We start from the raw sequence: 19,321 nt of genomic DNA, 5'->3' as shown, positions 1-19,321 counted from the left end.
CAGACGTGTCAGCCATTATTTGCAAAATGATCATTGCATCACTGCAGGACGTAGCGCAAGAGAACACAATATCTTTCATTCCGATGCAGTTTTCATCTACACTGCGATAAAGTAAGAAAAGACTGATCAACCAAAAATTCTCAAGACGTCTTGCGACCAATTTCTGCTGCCTTTGCTCTAATTACTGGTTTTAGTGTATTTTTCGTAATATTTGAAAGAAGTGTGGTTGCAATTATTAATGCGATTTTCCAGGTTTGTTGTTACATTTGACAAATGACTAAATGCATGCAACCATTTACAATTTTTATTGTTTTAGTGACTGTGGCATGACGAACGTGTACGGTGTCAAACAAACATTTTAAATTTCATTCAGTCACACTCTTTTATGACAGTATGTCGAACTTCAAAAAAATTTGATAAATCACTTTAGGACAAACGTCACCATGAAGCAGCCCACGACCAATCTTTGTCTCTATTCTGGTTTAGTACCAGGTTTATGAGGTGCGGCAGAAAGGTAATGAGACTGACGTGAAAAAAAAATGTTGCTATCGTTTTAGTCAAGTATAGTGTTGTCTCCTTCAAAGTAGTTCCCTTCTGATTTCACACACCTTTTCCAGCGCTTCTGCCATTGATGGTAACTTAATGGAAGCCATCTTCTGTAATATCCTCCAACGCCCTCGTCACAGCTTTTTGGACATCTTGTGTTGTTTGAAAATGGTGTCCCTTGACCGCCGTTTTGACTCTTGGAAATAGAAAAGAAATCGCACGGAGCGATATCTGGTGAATAAGGTGGCTGTGATAGTAGTGAAATTTGTTCTTAGGTTAAAAATTGCTGTACTGACAGAGCAGTATGGGATGGCGCATTATCGTGATGCAGAATCCAATTATCAGCAATGTTGACACGGACACGAAGAACTCTTTTACGAAGTCTCTCTAAAATTTCTTTGTAGTAATATTGGTTAACTGTTCGTCCAGGAGGCACCCACTCTTTAATTCCTTTGGAATCAAAGAAGCACACAAGCATGCATTTCACTTTTGACTTTGACATGCGAGCTTTTTTTGGTCTGGGTTACCTCTTTGAGCACCATTGCGAACTTTGGCGTTTTGTCTCTGTATCGTACTGAAAAAAACAACTTTCACCACCAGTGATAAGACGACTCAACAATTATGGATTGATTTCCGTTTGCTCTAACAGATCGGCTGCCACATTTTCCGTGTTTATCGCTGTTGTGGTGTGAGATTTTTGGGTACCATTTTTGCACAAATCTTTCTCATACCAAGATCTTCAGTTATTATTAGACGAACCGTTTCTAGATTGATGTTCAGTTCTTCTGCAATCATTTACACGGATAATCTTCGATCAGATCGTACGAGTTCAAGCACCCTGGCCAAGTTGACATCCGTCCGTGTGGTTGATAGTCGTCCACTGCAGCCTTCATCTTCAAGATTCGTTCTGCCTTCACTAAACATTTTATGCCAACGAAAAACTTCAGCTCTTGACATAACCTCCTCTCCAAAAGCCATCTGAAGCTTACCGTAAGTTGTCGTTGCGTTTTCACCCAAATTACCCCCCCCCCCCCCAAAAAAAAATGGCATACCGTTGCGCAATATTACGCGGTTCCATTTCCGTGACGAGACACACAAACACCTGTTAACATATTAATCCACAACTCACGACTGAGCAGTTGCATAGATGTGCCGCTTGGACTAGAAGCAGTTTATAGACCAAGGTCAAAGATATTGTGCCTACGCAAGCCTGCAGGGCTTGCAAAGAAAATCAGTCTCATTATTTTATCGTCGCACCTTGTAAAGTCACCTTGTCGTAGACAGTCACCATATGAGACCATCTTTACGTACCAGAGTGTAGCAGACACGAATCACTAAACTACGCTTCCCCGCGTGAGACACAATGTTGACTGATGCTGGTGCCAGATAAACTGGCAGCGCAGTTAATACAAAGCCCGTCAACCGAGTGGGAGTGTATGTTTTTTGGAAGAGCGACGGACAGACGAGAACAAGTATCAGAGTAAAGAGGCACAGTAGAAGCAGCAGGATGACACCGCTCTGTGCGGGCAATGGCGTGCCGTTGCCGTGACGTGTTGCGCAGGACAAAGAAGCACAGTAGAAACAGCAGGTTGACGGCGCTCTGAGCGGGCAGTGACGTGCTGTGACGTGTTCCGCAGGTGAGTCGGGTTATTCCGCGCGACGGAGCGGCGCATGCGATTAGGTCGCGCTGAGCATTAATTAGCGCAGGCCACACTGGGGTGGCTGCGCGTGCACTACGAACAACGGCCCAGTCCACCCCACTAAAACTACTCGCTCTGTCTGACGGCCGCGTGTCCCCCTACACCGACGAGTAGGAGATTTTCGGTGTTCTACCTGCGTCTGTTCCTTATTTTATCTCAGTGTTCGTGGGTAGTCTCCATCCACGTCACCACTAACTTTTGCTTACCCTTACGCAAAATAAACCGTCTTGCTCTCACAGTGGCCTGCTGAGGTTGTAGCACAAATAGAAGCTACGCACTTTCTACCAATAAAGTAATCGTCTCATTTTTACTTGTTTGAAATAAAATGATTGTCATTAATTTTAAGTATTTGTATAAAGTATTTTATATTGTGAAGTTTCTTGCTTTTAAAAATCCAATTGTGAATATACGGGGTGTTTCAAAAAGGAGTTTACAAATCTGAAAATTGATACAAATAAATTCATAGTACCTACAGAGGTGATTTTAGTGTCGATTTCTAAGGAAATACAAAAAAATTTGTCTCACGTAGTTCGCTAGTGCCGAATCGCACCGTAAGGCACGCTAGCGGCAGTTGGGTTAAAGATGGCTGCCTTCACTGGACCCGACAGTCCTAGCTGTGTGTTTTGGTTTGAAGAATCGAAGTCGGAGACAACAGTTCAGCGTAATTTCCGTACCAAGTACGTTAAAGACCCTCCTTGTAGGTCTACAATTTATGAGTGGTATAAATGTTACGAAGAAATGGGTTACTCGGTAAGACATGAGAGATCATCAGGTCTGACGACGTCGTTGTGCGACTGAGACAACGTTTTGTCAGTAGCCCTACGAAATCGACCCGGCGTGCATGTCGCGAACTGCAAATCCCTCGTATGACTGTTTGGCGGGTGTTCAGAAACCGTTTGCATTTGAGACCGTACAGATTGACGATCGTACAAGCAATAAGAGACACTGATGAAGTTGCTCGCAACAACTGCTGTGCGGATATGTGAAATCGATTACATGAGGACGAATATTTCTTCGACAAAATCATCTTTTCTGACGAGTCGACTTTTCACTTAAGTGCCACGGTTAACACACACAACTGCAGCAACTGATTTGATGGTATTCTTTTTCTTGTTAGCGGCGGATGTGGTCATTTCAACGTCTTCAATTGTTTTATATATAGTCTGTCTTGCCATACAGAAGATACAGTCGCCGTCGTCGTGCAAGACAGACTATATATAAAACAATTGAAGACGTTGAAATGACCACATCCGCCGCTGACAAGAAAAAGAATACCATCAAATCAGTTGCTGCACACTCTCTACTGGACGGACCTGCAGTCTTTTGTGGATGCAGACTGAACTTTAGCATCGACATCAATGACTCGTTTACCCACGGAAATGGATGGCTAACAGTCGCTGTTGTACGTGGTGGAACAGGCGTACCCAATGTATCCGGACTGGAAAGCTTTGTTGATCGTGACATCATAGCATACCGAACATATCATATTACTGAACATGCCAAAAAATGAAAATTCACAAACCCATGAACTAACATCATAAAGTGATGTACCCTTCTTTAATCAACATCGATACCAAATATTATTCACATTGATGAACAATTATTAGACATATTGATCTGTAGCGTAGCTGAGAACCTGTAAGCGTACATCACGAATCATTGGCTCAAGGATGCAACAGCATGATTAATTTATATTACTGATCATCCTACTACTCTGATAAAGCATGTGGGGGGTCGGAGGGGCACTACAAACTCCCCCCACTGCATAACTCAGATGATGATGACTCAGCATATTCCGACTTGGACTGACATCCCGGACGGCGTGAGCACCTAGTTCTACTAGTGCTCGCGTCCGGGATAACGCCAAAAATTAAAAATTCAATAATCATAGAACTGATCATCACAATCCAATCGCATACTAACACACAACATACCACACGTTAAAGACCCTCCTTGTAGGTCTACAATTTATGAGTGGTATAAATGTTACGAAGAAATGAGTTACTCGGTAAGACATGAGAGATCATCAGGTCTGACGACGTCGTTGTGCGACTGAGACAACGTTTCGTCAGTAGCCCTACGAAATCGACCCGGCGTGCATGTCGCGAACTGCAAATCCCTCGTATGACTGTTTGGCGGGTGTTCAGAAACCGTTTGCATTTGAGACCGTACAGATTGACGATCGTACAAGCAGTAAGAGACACTGATAGAGTTGCTCGCAACAACTGCTGTGCGGATATGTGAAATCGATTACATGAGGACGAATATTTCTTCGACAAAATCATCTTTTCTGACGAGTCGACTTTTCACTTAAGTGCCACGGTTAACACACACAACTGTAGGATTTGGGGCAGCGAAAATCCACATCAAACATTGCAGCAAGTTCGGGATAGCCCTGAACTAAATGTTTTTTGTGCATTGAGCAAGAGCAAAGTGTACGGCCCTTTTTTTCCTTGAGAGAACCATTAACGGGATAGTATGCCTGAATATGTTACAACAATTTTTCATACCACAGATCGATGAGAATGACCAAGAATGAAATGTCTACTTCATGCGAGATGGTGCACCACCCCACTACCTGGCCGACGTCCGGAATTTTCTCAGCGACCGCATTCCAGGTCAATGGATTGGCCGTGATGCGCCAATTGCATGGCCCCCACATTCCCCATACCTGACACCACTCCACTTTTTTTATGGGAATTCATGTAGGATATCGTGTTTGTATCTGCTGTGCTGGCTTCTCTACTGCAACTAAGAGCAAGAATTTACTACGCCATTGGACGAGGTGCACCTGCGATGCTACACCGAGTTTCGGAAGAAATTGACTTTCGATGGGATTGTGAAGGACAACAAACGGAAGCCATACAACATCTTTAGTTTAAAGTAAAAAAACGTGATGCGTTTCCCAGCTCTACATGATATATGAAATTTTTGAAGTCGTAAAATCCTTTTTGAAACACCCTGTATAATTGCCGCTAGTACTTTTTTCAGGTCTGATAGATCTAACTTGTGTTATGTGACTACACTGTGAGAGACAGAGCAGACAGACGGAGAACCACGTGTCTCAGGGGAAGTTAGCGAGGCTCGGTGAGCAGAGAGCGTGGGGAGAACGTTTTGGACGGCAGCGCTTCATCTGAGTAAAAGCGCGTGGCTGTCCGAAGAACGCCAAAATCTTTTGTTTTAGTTATATCATGCTCCGTAGATCATTTTCCCGATTATTTTATCGATATGATGTGGAACAAGTCAGATTACAACATATATATATATATACACACATGAATAGTGCTAATATTAATATTACTGAAATTTTTAGTTCTACACAAGCAACTACATTAAGAAGTACATTTTTTTACCATTTCTGAAACAGAAACTCGTCCTTGGAGTAAAAGAAGTTGTCCAAAATAAACGATTTTAAGCTAGATTTAAAACTTGATCTGCACCTGCCAGACACTTTATGTTGTCGGGAAAATGATCAAAGATTTTTGTTGCTGAATAATGTACTCCTTTTTGAGCAACTGACAGCTTCAATAACGGATAGGAAAGGTGAAATGGTTCAAATGGCTCTGAGCACTATGGGACTTAACATCTGTGGTTATCAGTCCCATAGAACTTAGAACTACGTAGACGTAACTAACCTAAGGACATCACACACACCCATACCCGAGGCAGGATTCGAACCTGCGACCGTAGCGGTCACGCGGCTCCAGACTGAAGCGCCTAGAACCGCACAGCCACACCGGCCGGCAGGAAAGGTCATTTTACCCTCTAGGGTTGTACGTATGAACATCACTATTCTTCGCGAATTGAGATGGATTATTTGTAACGAATTTCATTAGCGAATATATGTACTCTGATGGTACAATTAAAATACCTAACTCCTTGAAAAGGAGCCTACATGACGTCCTTGGGTGAACACCACTAATTATTCTCACTGCTCTCTTGCTGCTTTCTTGTCGTGAAACTGGTGGAAGGGCTCAGCATTCAAACTACGCAGAGGCTCAGGGGCTGGAGGAATGTGGCCATCATACAATGTCGCTGACGTCGCCAGCTGTTCCTGTTGTCAGTGAGTAGCAGACGCTGTAAACACACCTCAGATAAAACTTACGGCCGTCCGCACACCGCACGCACGTCATCATCGCAACCAACGCTACTGTGACGTCATTAGTTTTGTAAAAGGATAAGACCAGTGGATTTATTTCTGTTTTACTATACTTATTAAATTAACTTTTGCAAATCAAGTTTTAAACGCAATCATATTACCCATATGAGGTCTCTCATCCCGTCCTTAAACGCACTGAGTATCACATTAACGTTTCCGATGAGAGAGAGATATTTCAAACAAATTAATAATAGAAATATCTGATATAAAGGAATTCGTCCTTCTTGTAAATAAAACAGAGAACATCTAACAAACCAATAGTCACAGAGACTGTTATTTTAAATTCGCTATATGTAAATGTATGTTTATTATGTCTGTCTGGGTTGGAATAATATGGTATTCTATCCACGTTTTATGTTCTTGTCAACAGTATTGAATGAAAATAATCATTGCCCAATGTGCTTCTTCATACAAATGGGTGTATAGGCTATCTGCAAACAGTATAGATTACTGTGAGGTGACAATGAATTGATTAAAATGTTCAGTTTAATCATGACATTGCAATTATAAAATTATGCATAAAAAATGAATGCAAGGATATTTCGTTTCTCTGAAAATTTCTTTATTGTGTCATTAACGCAATTATCGTTGTCGGTTAACGTGACTTTACGTATACCAAAGTCGGCTTAATAATATTCTTTGCTTAGAATAAAAATACAATAAAATTAGTTTTAAGAATAATTACGAAAACCGATTGTCGATTACTTTGGACTGGCGACATTGAGATTGAGTAAAAAGATGTCCTCGAGTTTATGTGTGGCTTATGCTTGACTACTGTTCTCGATGTCTGTACTTCTCTGAAGCATTGATTTAGCCTCATCGTTAGAGAAAACCACGATTAAATATCAACTCAGTCTGGTTAAATAGAAAGAGTATGGAGAATTATAAGGTATAGTAAGATTTGTAGCATCTATTTCAGTTTTGTTTACATTTGTGTAATTTTAATGGTAGCTTTTATTTCTTTATTAACCAATTTTTATATTGCTTTATACAATTCCTGGACATATCGATCAAGAAACTATCGCCGGTGCTAGTCCATATCGCAGGGATTGTTTTAGGGGTTATTCCATCTTTCGTCAAATCTGCTTCTCCTCTGGTTGCTCTTCTCGTACGAGTGCACGATTAGACAGTCGATTTGAGTTCTGAATTTGTTCACATTTCTGAAAAATACACGCCATGTCATTATAAAAAGGGTAAAGAAGAAATTCGTTGTTATTTTTAGTTATCTAAATCTACATATGTACTCGGCAAGCCACCGTATGGTGAGTGGCGGAGCGTACCTTCAACCACTACTAGTCCTTTCCTTTCCAGCTCCGCTCACAAACAGAGCGAGGGAAAAACACTATCTATACGCCGCCGCATGAGTCCTAATTTCTCTTTTCTGATCTTTGTGGTGCTTACATGAAATGTATGTCGGCGGCAGTAGGATCGTTCTGCAGTGAGCCTCATATGCCGGTTCTGTTAGTTTTCTGAACAGCGCTCCCGAAAAGAACGTCGCCTTCCCTCGAGTGGTTCCCATCCGAGTTTCCGAACCACCTCCGTAACACTTGCGTGTTGATCGAACCTACTGGTAACAAATCTTGCAAGGCCCTCTGAATTCCTTCGATGCCTTCCTGTAATCCGGCCTGTCGAAGTAATCCATATTTGCGTAAGTTTGTCTTATAGTGTTGAGATAATAATCTAAAGACGACCGCTGCTGCTGCGAGAGAGGTTATATAGTAACCCTCGCTTGCCAGCGGAATTAAATGAAACGGACCTGAATCATATTTGGAGATGAAGCTAGACAGTACTACTGACTGTAGGTCCTCCTGCAATATTGAAAAAAGATACTTCTTTTATTACATTCAATTAATATTCTCTTACCTCAGCGTATGACGAAACATTACACACACGAGTAAAATAGAAATTACAACGCCATAGACTCTATTCCAATGTGGGTAGTCTTTCATCCGACACACAGTTCGGACTGTGCAAGAATGCTATGTTGAATAACGATTAACATACAGGCCAACCTGACAAGTCGGCAGTAGCAGAGCACCGTCCCAACAGTGAAGCCATATTACACAAGAAACCACGAACATTTCAACACAGTGCTTTTCACGAACTTGTTTTCATACTGCGGCTTTTCTGTCAGTCAGTACTAACTTTATCCCGAAACGCGTCTAGGTCGTGCGAGGAGCAAATCATCTAATTATAGGAATGACTGTTGCTGTTGCTAATGATAACAATGACGAAGATGGCTGTCTAAGAGAGAGCTGATTGTATGACGATCAGCTGAGGGGTATCGGGTTGGGCACATTTTAATATCCGGAATTCCGTTATGAAAGTGCCCTGGTGGAGGGCGGTGTTCTGTATGCCACAGGTCTGGGGGTGCCGGTACGGCGGGAGAGCGGACTTTGGGGATGCGCAGCGCGTGCGCTCGTCAGCACGCGCGTCACGCACTGCAAGGCCGCCCCCGCAGATTGCGTGCCGCCCCCGCAGGTGGCGTTTTAATGGGCAGCGGCGGCGCAGGCGCAGGCAGGCCGGAAGCCGGCGACACCGTGCCGCGGGAGTCCAGTTCTCTGGAGCCTGGCTGGAGCTGTCGCGAACGCCACTCTGTTCCACTGCGTACACAGGCCGTCAGCCTTCGCCCAACCCCCGAGGCGACTGTTGCGCAAAAAAGACAAAAACCCCTTGCAGACCTTCAAATAAAATTATTTACTTTATTTAGAATTTCAGTGTTCTGCTCGTTACGTAGGTCGTTGCTTAATACTGGCTCTCCGTCTGTCACTGTTCTCTTACCATTATTTTTATCAATATATAACTGAGTTTCAGTTTCCTTTATCTGGCACCTGATAATTTTCCTCGTTCTTCCTCCTTTTCTTTTCACCATTCCCTGTAAAACATCTGTAAATAAGCAATTTTCTCCTTCGACAGTGCCCTAACCATTCTCTGTTTTTTCTCTTTAAAATTTCCTGTAATAATTACCCTTTTATCAATAACACTTTGTAACACTTGTTCTTTCTTAATCCTTTCTATCCAATTTATCTCTTCCATACTCCTCCATATTCACATTTCAAAAGCCTTCAACCCATTTCTCATCTTCCACATTTCCGCGCCACTCAAAACCTCACTGCAAATAAAGCATTTAACCAATATTTTTCATCAGCCGTCTATAGTTTTTTATATTCTAGCTCCTCTTTTCGATTGACTCCTTGCTTAGTCACAGCAAGACTGTTCGTTTCTTTTTTTCACTATTTCATATCCTCTTTTATAAAAGTAACTAAATGTTTGAAATATTATAATTGTGTTCTTTACTACTCTTATGGCCGTCTTCCTTTCCTTTCCACCACAACTGTTCTCTTCGTTATCTTACCATTAAACCTCATCCCATACCTTGGTATGCTGTACTTATATCTTCCACCACTTTGCTCAGCCATAGTTCATATTCAACCAAATGCACCACCTCATCAACGAATTTTACACGTTCTGTCATTTTATCACAGGTAGGTACACAGCTCTTCCCTTAAACGCACCTACTTCTAAAATTGTGAAGTTAATACTATTTTTACTTTCAGACACAATCGGTAATTTCGACCGTGTCAAACGGTCACCCTCAGACCAATGTGATGCAAAGGTCGATCGTGCGCAGTCGCCAACTCTGTGGCATTGCATGGACCTCCTTTTACAGCACTTTGATCTGAGGATAGTCGTTGATCGCGTACAACTAATTTTGATAAATGTATTTAATTGCCCGAGATTAATCATTATTTTATGTACGTGGACTGTAAATCATCTGCTAACCAGAAGTCTGTTGGTACTCTGTCGTACCGAACAATCGCAAATGCCAGGTCTGTTCTGTAACAATTAAATGAGACAAACAGGTTCCTATCATGGCTGAACAGTACTGCCAATGAAACAGTCACCGTTTTAACAGTAATTTCCTGTTCCTCAAAGTACCGAAATATTCGAAACCATAAAGCACGCGTCACGAATATCTGTGCGGTCTTCGTGAAGTGGGTTGCATCTCGATTCTAAAATTAGCGGCGGTTCCTAAGAATTGAAATTTACCTCACACGGGGATGTTCTTTATTCTTCTTAATACCCTTATTCTCTCTTAATGACTACTTGGAAACCGAAGTCTTTCATTCCTTCGCTCTATGTAATAATCATTCATTGTGATTGCGTTCAGCGACTTGTTAAATTCAACAACATTCAACAACAAAAAAAACTGTTTCTGAGACGTGCTGGGCCAAGTTCGGCTACTTTGTCATTCTCAAATTAACATACGTAAAAGAACGATAAAAATAAAACTGTGAAACTCGAACTGAAAACAATGCCAATGTCTGATACACTGCACGATAAAAATAGTGAAGCACCTGGACGACAAGATCGGATGTCAATGAAACTTCGTTCTCGTACACACGATTCGCCCGTCTCTAAGGTTGCATAAGGGGCGTGAATACTATCAGGTGCTGAGCGATTACTGTGAAGGACACGGAGCAGCTGTGAACTTGTGTGAGACAGCGTTATCAGCAACTGGCAGAGTTCGAATGGAGCCGGCGTGTCGAATCGTACAACATCCAGGTCTGTGGGGCATTCTGATGTGTCAGTGGCCCGATGTTGAGTTGCACGGGAATGTGGCATCAGGCACACTCGCCGCCAAGGTTTTAGTACTCTGCGCCTGATTAGTGACGTGGGCCGGGCAGATTAATAGTGGGCAGGACATTTGCCCGGGAATTTGCCAAAAGCAGTTTTAAATGCCCAAAATCTGGGAATTTATAAAAAAAAGTACTTTTTAAAGTTTTTACTGCTAGAATGTTTAAAAAAAATGGTTCAAATGGCTCTGAGCACTATGGGACTTAACTTCTGTGGTCATCAGTCCCCTAGAACTTAGAACTACTTAAACCTAACTAACCTAAGGACATCACACACATCCATGCCCGAGGCAGGATTCGAACCTGCGACCGTAGCAGCCCCGCGGTTCCGGACTGCGCGCCTAGAACCACTAGACCACCGCGGCCGGCTAGAATGTTTAATTTACCAATTAAAATAAGGGATGGAACGATAACTCCCAATATTAGGAGTTAGTAAATGTTTACACTTATGTCATTCATTGCCTTCATTGCTAAGAACGAAAGGAAAGAAGAGAGAAGCATGTTTTTCTTTTTTTTTTTTCCCGCTAGCATTCAAACTTGCTGTACCACGGAACGGCGTGTGTTACTGATAGCTGTTTATCATTTGCAATGCCCTTTTTATTTTTGCCAGTTCATCTCATCACTCTCTCTCTCTCTCTCTCTCTCTCTCTCTCTCTCTCTCTCTCTCTCTCTCTCTCTCTTTTCTTCTTCTTCCTCTTCTTCTCCTCGTCTATCGCGTAAGCGCACGCACGCACGCACGCACACACACACACACACACACACACACACACACACACACACCGTGTTGAACAGCTCTGTAGTGATAAACCAATATAAAAAAAAGTTGTCCTTAGGTCATCACTTTGTAATTTAATACACTTTATTATGCGTGTCAAATCTCTGAATATTACCGAAGAATGATTATTGATAAGAAAATAATTACTGTGATTCTTCAGTTTCTCCTGGCGTATTTGTTGCTCGAACAGTCCACGGGTATACTTCTGGTTCATGGTGTCCAACGGGCACAATATTTCGGCGATCAGACATGTCGCCATCGTCGGGTGCGCTGACGAACTGAGCTCCTGAGGGTCGCCCGCCCTCAGGAGCGCAGTTCGTCAGCGCAACTGACGATGTCGACATGTCTGACCGCCGAAATATTGTGCCCGTTGGACACTATGAACCGGCAGTATACCCGTGGACTGTTCGAGAAAAATTATTACTGATTGTATTAAACAGCTGGCATGTGTTTCTTGTTAATAACTCTTTTCTTAAATTTTAAACTGTTTTCAGTGAAAAAAAGTGCTTTGTTGTCAGATGCAGCGATGTTTGAGACATAGTTTTCTACTCTGTTCCTTTATCTACTTTCGTATATCTGCATTGCTGTGAAGATAAAATGTGAACACTAACATAGAAAAGATTTAATGACAAACAATCGATGGCCAAGACGCTGAAATCGTTCGATTCCAGTACCACTCGATTCCCAGGGAATCAGCGATTCTTGGACTAGGGGAATCATCACTGATTAAAATCAATATGGATAAACGTTTTTTGTCTCATTTTTTGCAGTAGTATGGTATAAGTTAAAGTACTACTTGCTACACTTTATTTCAAGAATTGCTTTTAAACTTCAGTCATTTTACTACGTACTACCCAAAGAACTGACCTCATTAAAAATGTGTAGTTACGTTTAGAGTCCAAGTTATTTCACCTGATAACTCTTCCCTTACTCTCAAGCAACTATTTCAACTTGGTTACTCAACCACTACAGACGCAGTGTTGCAAAACAGCTTTTCCAATACAGAATGCCAGCTTAATTTTTTTTTTTTTTTACAAGTGCCGATTATCAGTCTTTTAAATGCGTAAATGGCCGGGCACTCATGAAATTTGGGCGTTTTCCCAGGCTTTTATCCTGGGAATTGGCGCCACATTATAAATGGCCAGGCATTTTCATCAGTGCGTCAGACCACCACTAGGAAGCATCGCCACACTCTTCAGTCCATCGGAACCCCTTAACATCTCCTTCTGCCACCCGAGAGCAGATAATAGAGTCCTTGCAACATTCTTCGTCTTCCTGCTCAATTGGTCGGAGGCTAGCAGCAGCCGGACTAGAGTAACTGCCGTTAACGCCGCAACACAAAGGGCTGCTTCTTCTACATCTACATTTATACTCCGCAAGCCACCCAACGGTGTGTGGCGGAGGGCACCTTACGTGCCACTGTCATTACCTCCCTTTCCTGTTCCAGTCGCGTATGGTTCGCGGGAAGAACGACTGCCGGAAAACCTCCGTGCGGGCTCGAATCTCTCTAATTTTACATTCGTGATCTCCTCGGGAGGTATAAGTAGGGGGAAGCAATATATTCGATACCTCATCCAGAAACGCACCCTCTCGAAACCTGGCGAGCAAGCTACACCGCGATGCAGAGCGCCTCTCTTGCAGAGTCTGCCACTTCAGTTTGCTAAACATCTCCGTAGCGCTAGCACGCTTACCAAATAACCCTGTGACGAAACGCGCCGCTCTTCTTTGGATCTTCTCTATGTCCTCTGTCAACCCGATCTGGTACGGGTACTCAAGTATAGGTCGAACGAGTGCTTTGTAAGCCACCTCCTTTGCTGATGGACTACATTTTCTAAGGACTCTCCCAATGAATCTCAACCTGGTACCCGCCTTACCAACAATTAATTTTATATGATCATTCCACTTCAAATCGTTCCGCACGCATACTCACAGTGTTTGTTCCGCTATCATATAATCATACAATAAAGGATACTTCTTTCTATGTATTCGCAGTACATTACATTTGTCTGTGTTAAGGGTCAGTTGCCACACCCTGCACCCAGTGCCTATCCGCTGCAGATCTTCCTGCATTTCGCTGCAATTTTCTAATGCTGCAACTTCTCTGTATACTACAGCATCATCCGCGAAAAGCCGCATGGAACTTCCGACACTATCTACTAGGCCATTTATATATACTGTGAAAAGCAATGGTCCCATAACACTCCCCTGTGGCACGCCAGAGGTTACTTTAACGACTGTAGACGTCTCTCCATTGATAACAACATGCTGTGTTCTGTTTGCAAAAAACTCTTCAATCCAGCCACACAGCTGGTCTGATATTCCGTAGGCTCTTACTTCCTTTATCAGGCGACAGTGCGGAACTGTATCGAACGCCTGCTGGAAGTCACTAAAAATAGCATCCACCTAGGAGCCTGTATCTAATATTTTCTGGGTCTCATGAACAAATAAATCGAGTTGGGTCTCACACGATCGCTGTTTCCGGATTCCACGTTGATTCCTACAGAGCGGATTCTGGGTTTCCAGAAATGACATGATACGCGAGCAAAAAACATGATCTAAAATTCTACAACAGATCGATGTCAAAGATGTAGGCCTATAGTTTTGCGCCTCTGCTCGACGACCCTTCTGGAATGGCAGAGTGACAGGGAAGCTTGAACTGCTGCTGAATGGTGTCTCATTGTGCTCAGAAATGAATCGCCTTTCTACAGTATTCCAGATGATCATCATCGGCTAGTGTGGCTAAAGCTTAGGTGGCTGGAGTGTTATTCTTTGCTGGAGTGGGGAGTCATCGGATATGACTTCAGTCTGCGGCACATCACAAACGTCCTGCCTCCTCGTGTGTCACCTCTCATGTGTCTTTCCTGTGTTGCCAGTTGTCAATGTGACGTTGCTCGTCCATAAATGGCACGTCTCTCTACGAAATGTCTTCCTGATGTTGAGGTATCCCGTGGCCGACAAGATCCCCCTATCTGGCCCCGACAACAGATTAGTGGGACTAGCTTGGACATCAACTCTCTCGCAGTATCAATATCCACGACGTCGAGGATCAGTTATAAAAATTGTGGACTAGGTTACCTCAGGAGAGGATGCGACGGCTTTATGACAGCCTCCCCAAACGATACGGTGCACGTATCCAGGGCAGAGGTGGATGCAACGCCGTACTGAAAAGAGTAACCTAGTTATTTGTAAATTTGACACGATTTAGTAATCACTCAAATCGCATCACATACCGCCTCAACCTGTGGAGTTTCATCTCGTTTCCTCTTTACCAAATGGTTCAAAAAATGGTTCAAATGGCTCTGAGCACTGTGGGACTTAACATCTATGGTCATCAGTCTCCTAGAACTTAGAACTACTTAAACCTAACTAACCTAAGGACATCACACAACACCCAGTCATCACGAGGCAGAGAAAATCCCTGACCCTGCCGGGAATCGAACCCGGGAACCCTGGCGCGGGAAGCGAGAACGCTACCGCACGACCATGAGCTGCGGACTCCTCTTTACCTTCTGGACCATTTATCTTAACCTGTTACAAGCAGATGCTTGATTGTACACCAGTAAGAATGATCTTCAGTTACTCGTGTTTTGGGGTTTATCCCCAAAATCATGTTTTAATTATGGCAATTGTAAGACGAGTAAATATTTGATATTGCTTTAAGGCCTATATTCTCAGCTGTATTTCTATTGTTATTTTACATAAGCTTATTTGAAACTAATAAACTAGTTGAAATTGTCAGAAATAATCTTTCACTCTCCATCAGGATGGACACTGTTTCGAAACTCCCTGCAGATTAGAACTGACTGCGAGATTAGGACTCGAAGCAGGGAGCTTGACTTCTTTTGTGTGGCCGCAGTCCTACACTTCGTGGCTGAGCCATTACTCAACGATATCTTTTGTTCTTGGAGAGCTGACTGTCTACTTCAATAACATTTCTGTGAACTCTATAGATTACGAGAGAGCTAGGGAGGGAGTTGAGACAGTGACGGAGGATCAAATATCGTGCCTGGATATCTTAGTCGGTAAGATCACTGTCCGCGAAAGGCAAAGTTCCGGGTTCGGGTCCCGACCCGCCATACAGTTTCAACTTGGCAGGAAGTTTCCAACCTAAATTGGAAAATTTTGACATATTAGTGGTTTTTCGGTGCAGAAAAGCTGCTTTCAAACAAAGCCGTTTCATTTCATATGAAATGATCTGTTTCTTCGTTATTTAGTGAAACTCAACAACAGCGCCGCCTTCGCAGCAACCTGAGAAAACATGCCCTGGAGTCAGAGTTTCAAACGAAAAGCTGGGTAGCCGAAGTGGCGTCAAATCAAAAGACTTGCACCAAGATACAGGTCTACCCGACGGGTGGCCCTAGCCACAAGACATTTCACTTATCTGGAGCTCCAAATCCGTAGACTTTCTTGTAATGATGCATGCACGAAGTGTCGTGATAAAAGCTTGAGGTACTCACCCTTCTGCTGGAGCCATCCTTTGGCGTCTGGTCCGAGGCGACGGTGCCGAAGATGGTGGGCTGGAACACACAAGAAAACCCGGATGTCAGACAGGCAGCTGCTAGGCGCAGAGCGGCAAGCTGGCGGCCAAGAGCGACGAAGGGGTTGCATAGCGCAAGGGGCAGTAGAAAATACAACGCATGGCAGTGAGAATGTTACCATAGAAGGTATCGAGGCAAAGCGCGGTTTTTTAAGACGACGTTGGCTGCCTGTTGCACAAAAATTCGATAGTTGTCTTCCCGACAGAAGTATATAATTTTAGATAGAGTTAATGGTTGCACCCGAACCTTCGTAAATAAATGGGTGTCCGACATGGGTGTATAAGTTTTATTGCATTCTTTTTAACATGTTACGTACATAAGTTCTTATTTTAAGTAACAAATTGAATCAATTTTCTTAAAGCATTCCAAAGTTCTGCTTTCAGTATTTCAAATACTATCGCATCCAGCATTCCATTGCTTCAAGGAACAATTTTGTTAAAATTTATATAATTTACGATGTCAGGCATTTATTAGTGTTTAGCAACTGCAGCACCCTTTAAGCGCTTGCCTTCGAGTGTAATTCATTTTCAGTTAGCCTTTCTGTTTTATTTCACGATATAGAGAGATTTGCCCATATCGGACCAGATGCAGATTTCCACTTAGTGTTCAGGTTTAGCACCTTTGTCGAAACGGATAGTCGTCCAGAAAGAGTGGGCTGGTCATCTACGTTGAAAAAACAGAATATTTTAAACATCTGAAGGAGAGAAACACCGGTCAAGTGTTGGAAATTTGATGACTGCACAAAACTGAGACGCAATGAGAGATTCGCCAACTATGAAGCCGAAGATGGAACAAATATTTGGCACCAGGTTTAGTAAAAAATTGAAGAAACGAACTTCAAGTATTGCTACATGACAAGAATGCCTTTCTACTCTTTACGTTACAGTTAAAGCTAAGCCATGAAGGTTGCCACCAATAAGAGGACACAATGGCGTCCCAGGAGGAATGGTCATTATTCAGGTATATGATAGGAGCGATCATTCGAAGCAAAACAGACTAGTTCAACATGGGATCTAAAATGCGTCCATTAACAGATATGAGCACTTCTTCATCTTAGATGCCCTAAAACAATTGTCTTCTACTGCTAGCTCTTTGCTTTCCATGTTTTTGGAGGAGGTAGTATGAACAGTGACAAGAAAAAAATGTCTAGTAAACTTGGATTCAGAGATGCATACATTAAGAGCTATGAGAATATTTTCAGTAGAAGAGATGTGTTTCACACTATCGAAGATGAGGAAGTGCTCACAGTTCGTAAGGTATCCGTTTCAGAGGCCATGTTTACTATTGTTTTTGCATCGAATGATCATTCCTGTCATACCCCTGAATGCTGACCATTCCACCTCGGCCACTCTGTATTACGATTATTGAGATCAGCAACCGGACGGTAGTACAACGATCGGAAACCGATAGTTAAATGGTGACAAAAGTCAAATTTAATATTTTCTAAAATGAGCATTAAAGAGAACAGTCTGGGATCAATGAGTATTTGACAGTGAGTTGTGGAAGATCAGAAAGAACACGGAGCTCTTACAAACTCTTGAAAGCATTGACCTTAAACCGAATTCCGTTGAGCAAAGCACTACAGCGGACAAGACACTACTCGAAATCCGTGAAGCAATGCTCGCAGCGCTTTGTTTATAAAATATTTGCCAAACGCGACCACTGAGGAAGCCCGAAATATGCTGGCGAGATGAAAGAATTGGAGACGTGGAGATTTTGTGCATTGAGCAGGGCTCACGACCGCTGGAGAAATTAAATAGCCTTATGTCCCAGAGCTGCTGACGAGTAAAAAAGATCCGAAGTAATGTTCTGGTGTCGGGGTAATCAATGTCTACGTGACGCCTTTTGCAGAACACTCATATAAACAGCTTCTTCTCGAAGAGTAGAACAATTTTATGTTCTCAACTTTGGTTTGCAGTTGTTAGTTCCTGATTTTGTTTTTGTCTGCTCCTACATTTCAAGTTTTTAAAGTACTGTCAGTTTCTATTTACATCTTCCGCTACATTTCGAGTTTTTAAAGTGCTGTTAGTTGCACTTTCTCCGAAGTAATTAAACTATTTTAATGACGTACACTTTTATAACATTCTTCTAACATGTAGCATTCTTTAGGAGGGCTCATTAACACATCAATAAACACACACACACACACACACACACACACACACACACACACACACACACACACACATTGCTTTTATTGATCTTCAAAAAGAAGCTTCACAAGATGATGACGACTCGTAATATCCGAAACATCTAAGAAATACGATAAAAAGTTTATATCAGCACACCACTATCACTTAACCGGAAAATTATTCATGAGATATCAGCTAAGAAAGGAGTACGACAAAGCTCCTGTATCTGCCCAACCCTGTCCAGCATTTGCATGCTTAAAGTAATGCCTATACGGAGAACAGAATTTCTAAAAGGTAAACACCTAGACAGAACTCTTCTAAATAACTTAATGCATGTTGACGATGCAGTGATGCTAGCAGATAAAGAAGAGGAGCTTCAGAAAGGAATTTAGTTATTGAAACAAATACGTGCGAAATTTGAGATGCAGATGTCAACAGTAAAACCTACCAGAACGTCCTTCACAAGAAAAGAACGCATGAGAACAAAAATAGTGACAGATCAGAATATTTTTAGAACATATAAACCAGTTTAATTGCCTATGATGTGAGGTGGCAAGTGTACAGCAAAGATATATAAATTAAGCTTAGTAAATTCAGCCGAGTGTGTGAAACAATTAACAGCAACGTTAAAAAAAGAAAACAAGAAATATACTAGAATTCTACGAAACTGTTGTTTTCGTCCCCACACTGCTCTATGGAAGCGAGACCCAGGTGATTACCAAAAAGTAAGACAGTCGTATTCAGGAACAAGAAATGAAATTCTTGAGAAGAGTTAAGGGTTGCACAATAGAATACGGACTAAGGTATCAAGATTTGAGAGTACTAAAAATGTTT

The 19,321-nt window shown here is 42.4% G+C and overlaps 1 protein-coding gene across 1 annotated transcript in view; it reads right to left on the bottom strand.

The window, feature by feature from the left end:
* LOC124779368 overlaps positions 1-19,321 on the bottom strand; it is a 1,283,837-nt gene that overhangs the window by 506,132 nt on the left and 758,384 nt on the right. Inside the window, exon 6 of the mRNA XM_047253707.1 lies at positions 16,275-16,334. Within this exon, the coding sequence (XP_047109663.1) occupies positions 16,275-16,334 (60 nt within the window). The remainder of the gene's footprint in view (positions 1-16,274; positions 16,335-19,321) is intronic.

Source organism: Schistocerca piceifrons, chromosome 1 (assembly GCF_021461385.2).
Source record: "Schistocerca piceifrons isolate TAMUIC-IGC-003096 chromosome 1, iqSchPice1.1, whole genome shotgun sequence".
NCBI lineage: Eukaryota > Metazoa > Arthropoda > Insecta > Orthoptera > Acrididae > Schistocerca > Schistocerca piceifrons.
The sequence above is the reverse complement of the archived record's forward strand: the minus strand, read 5'-3'. Positions and strand labels throughout refer to the sequence as shown.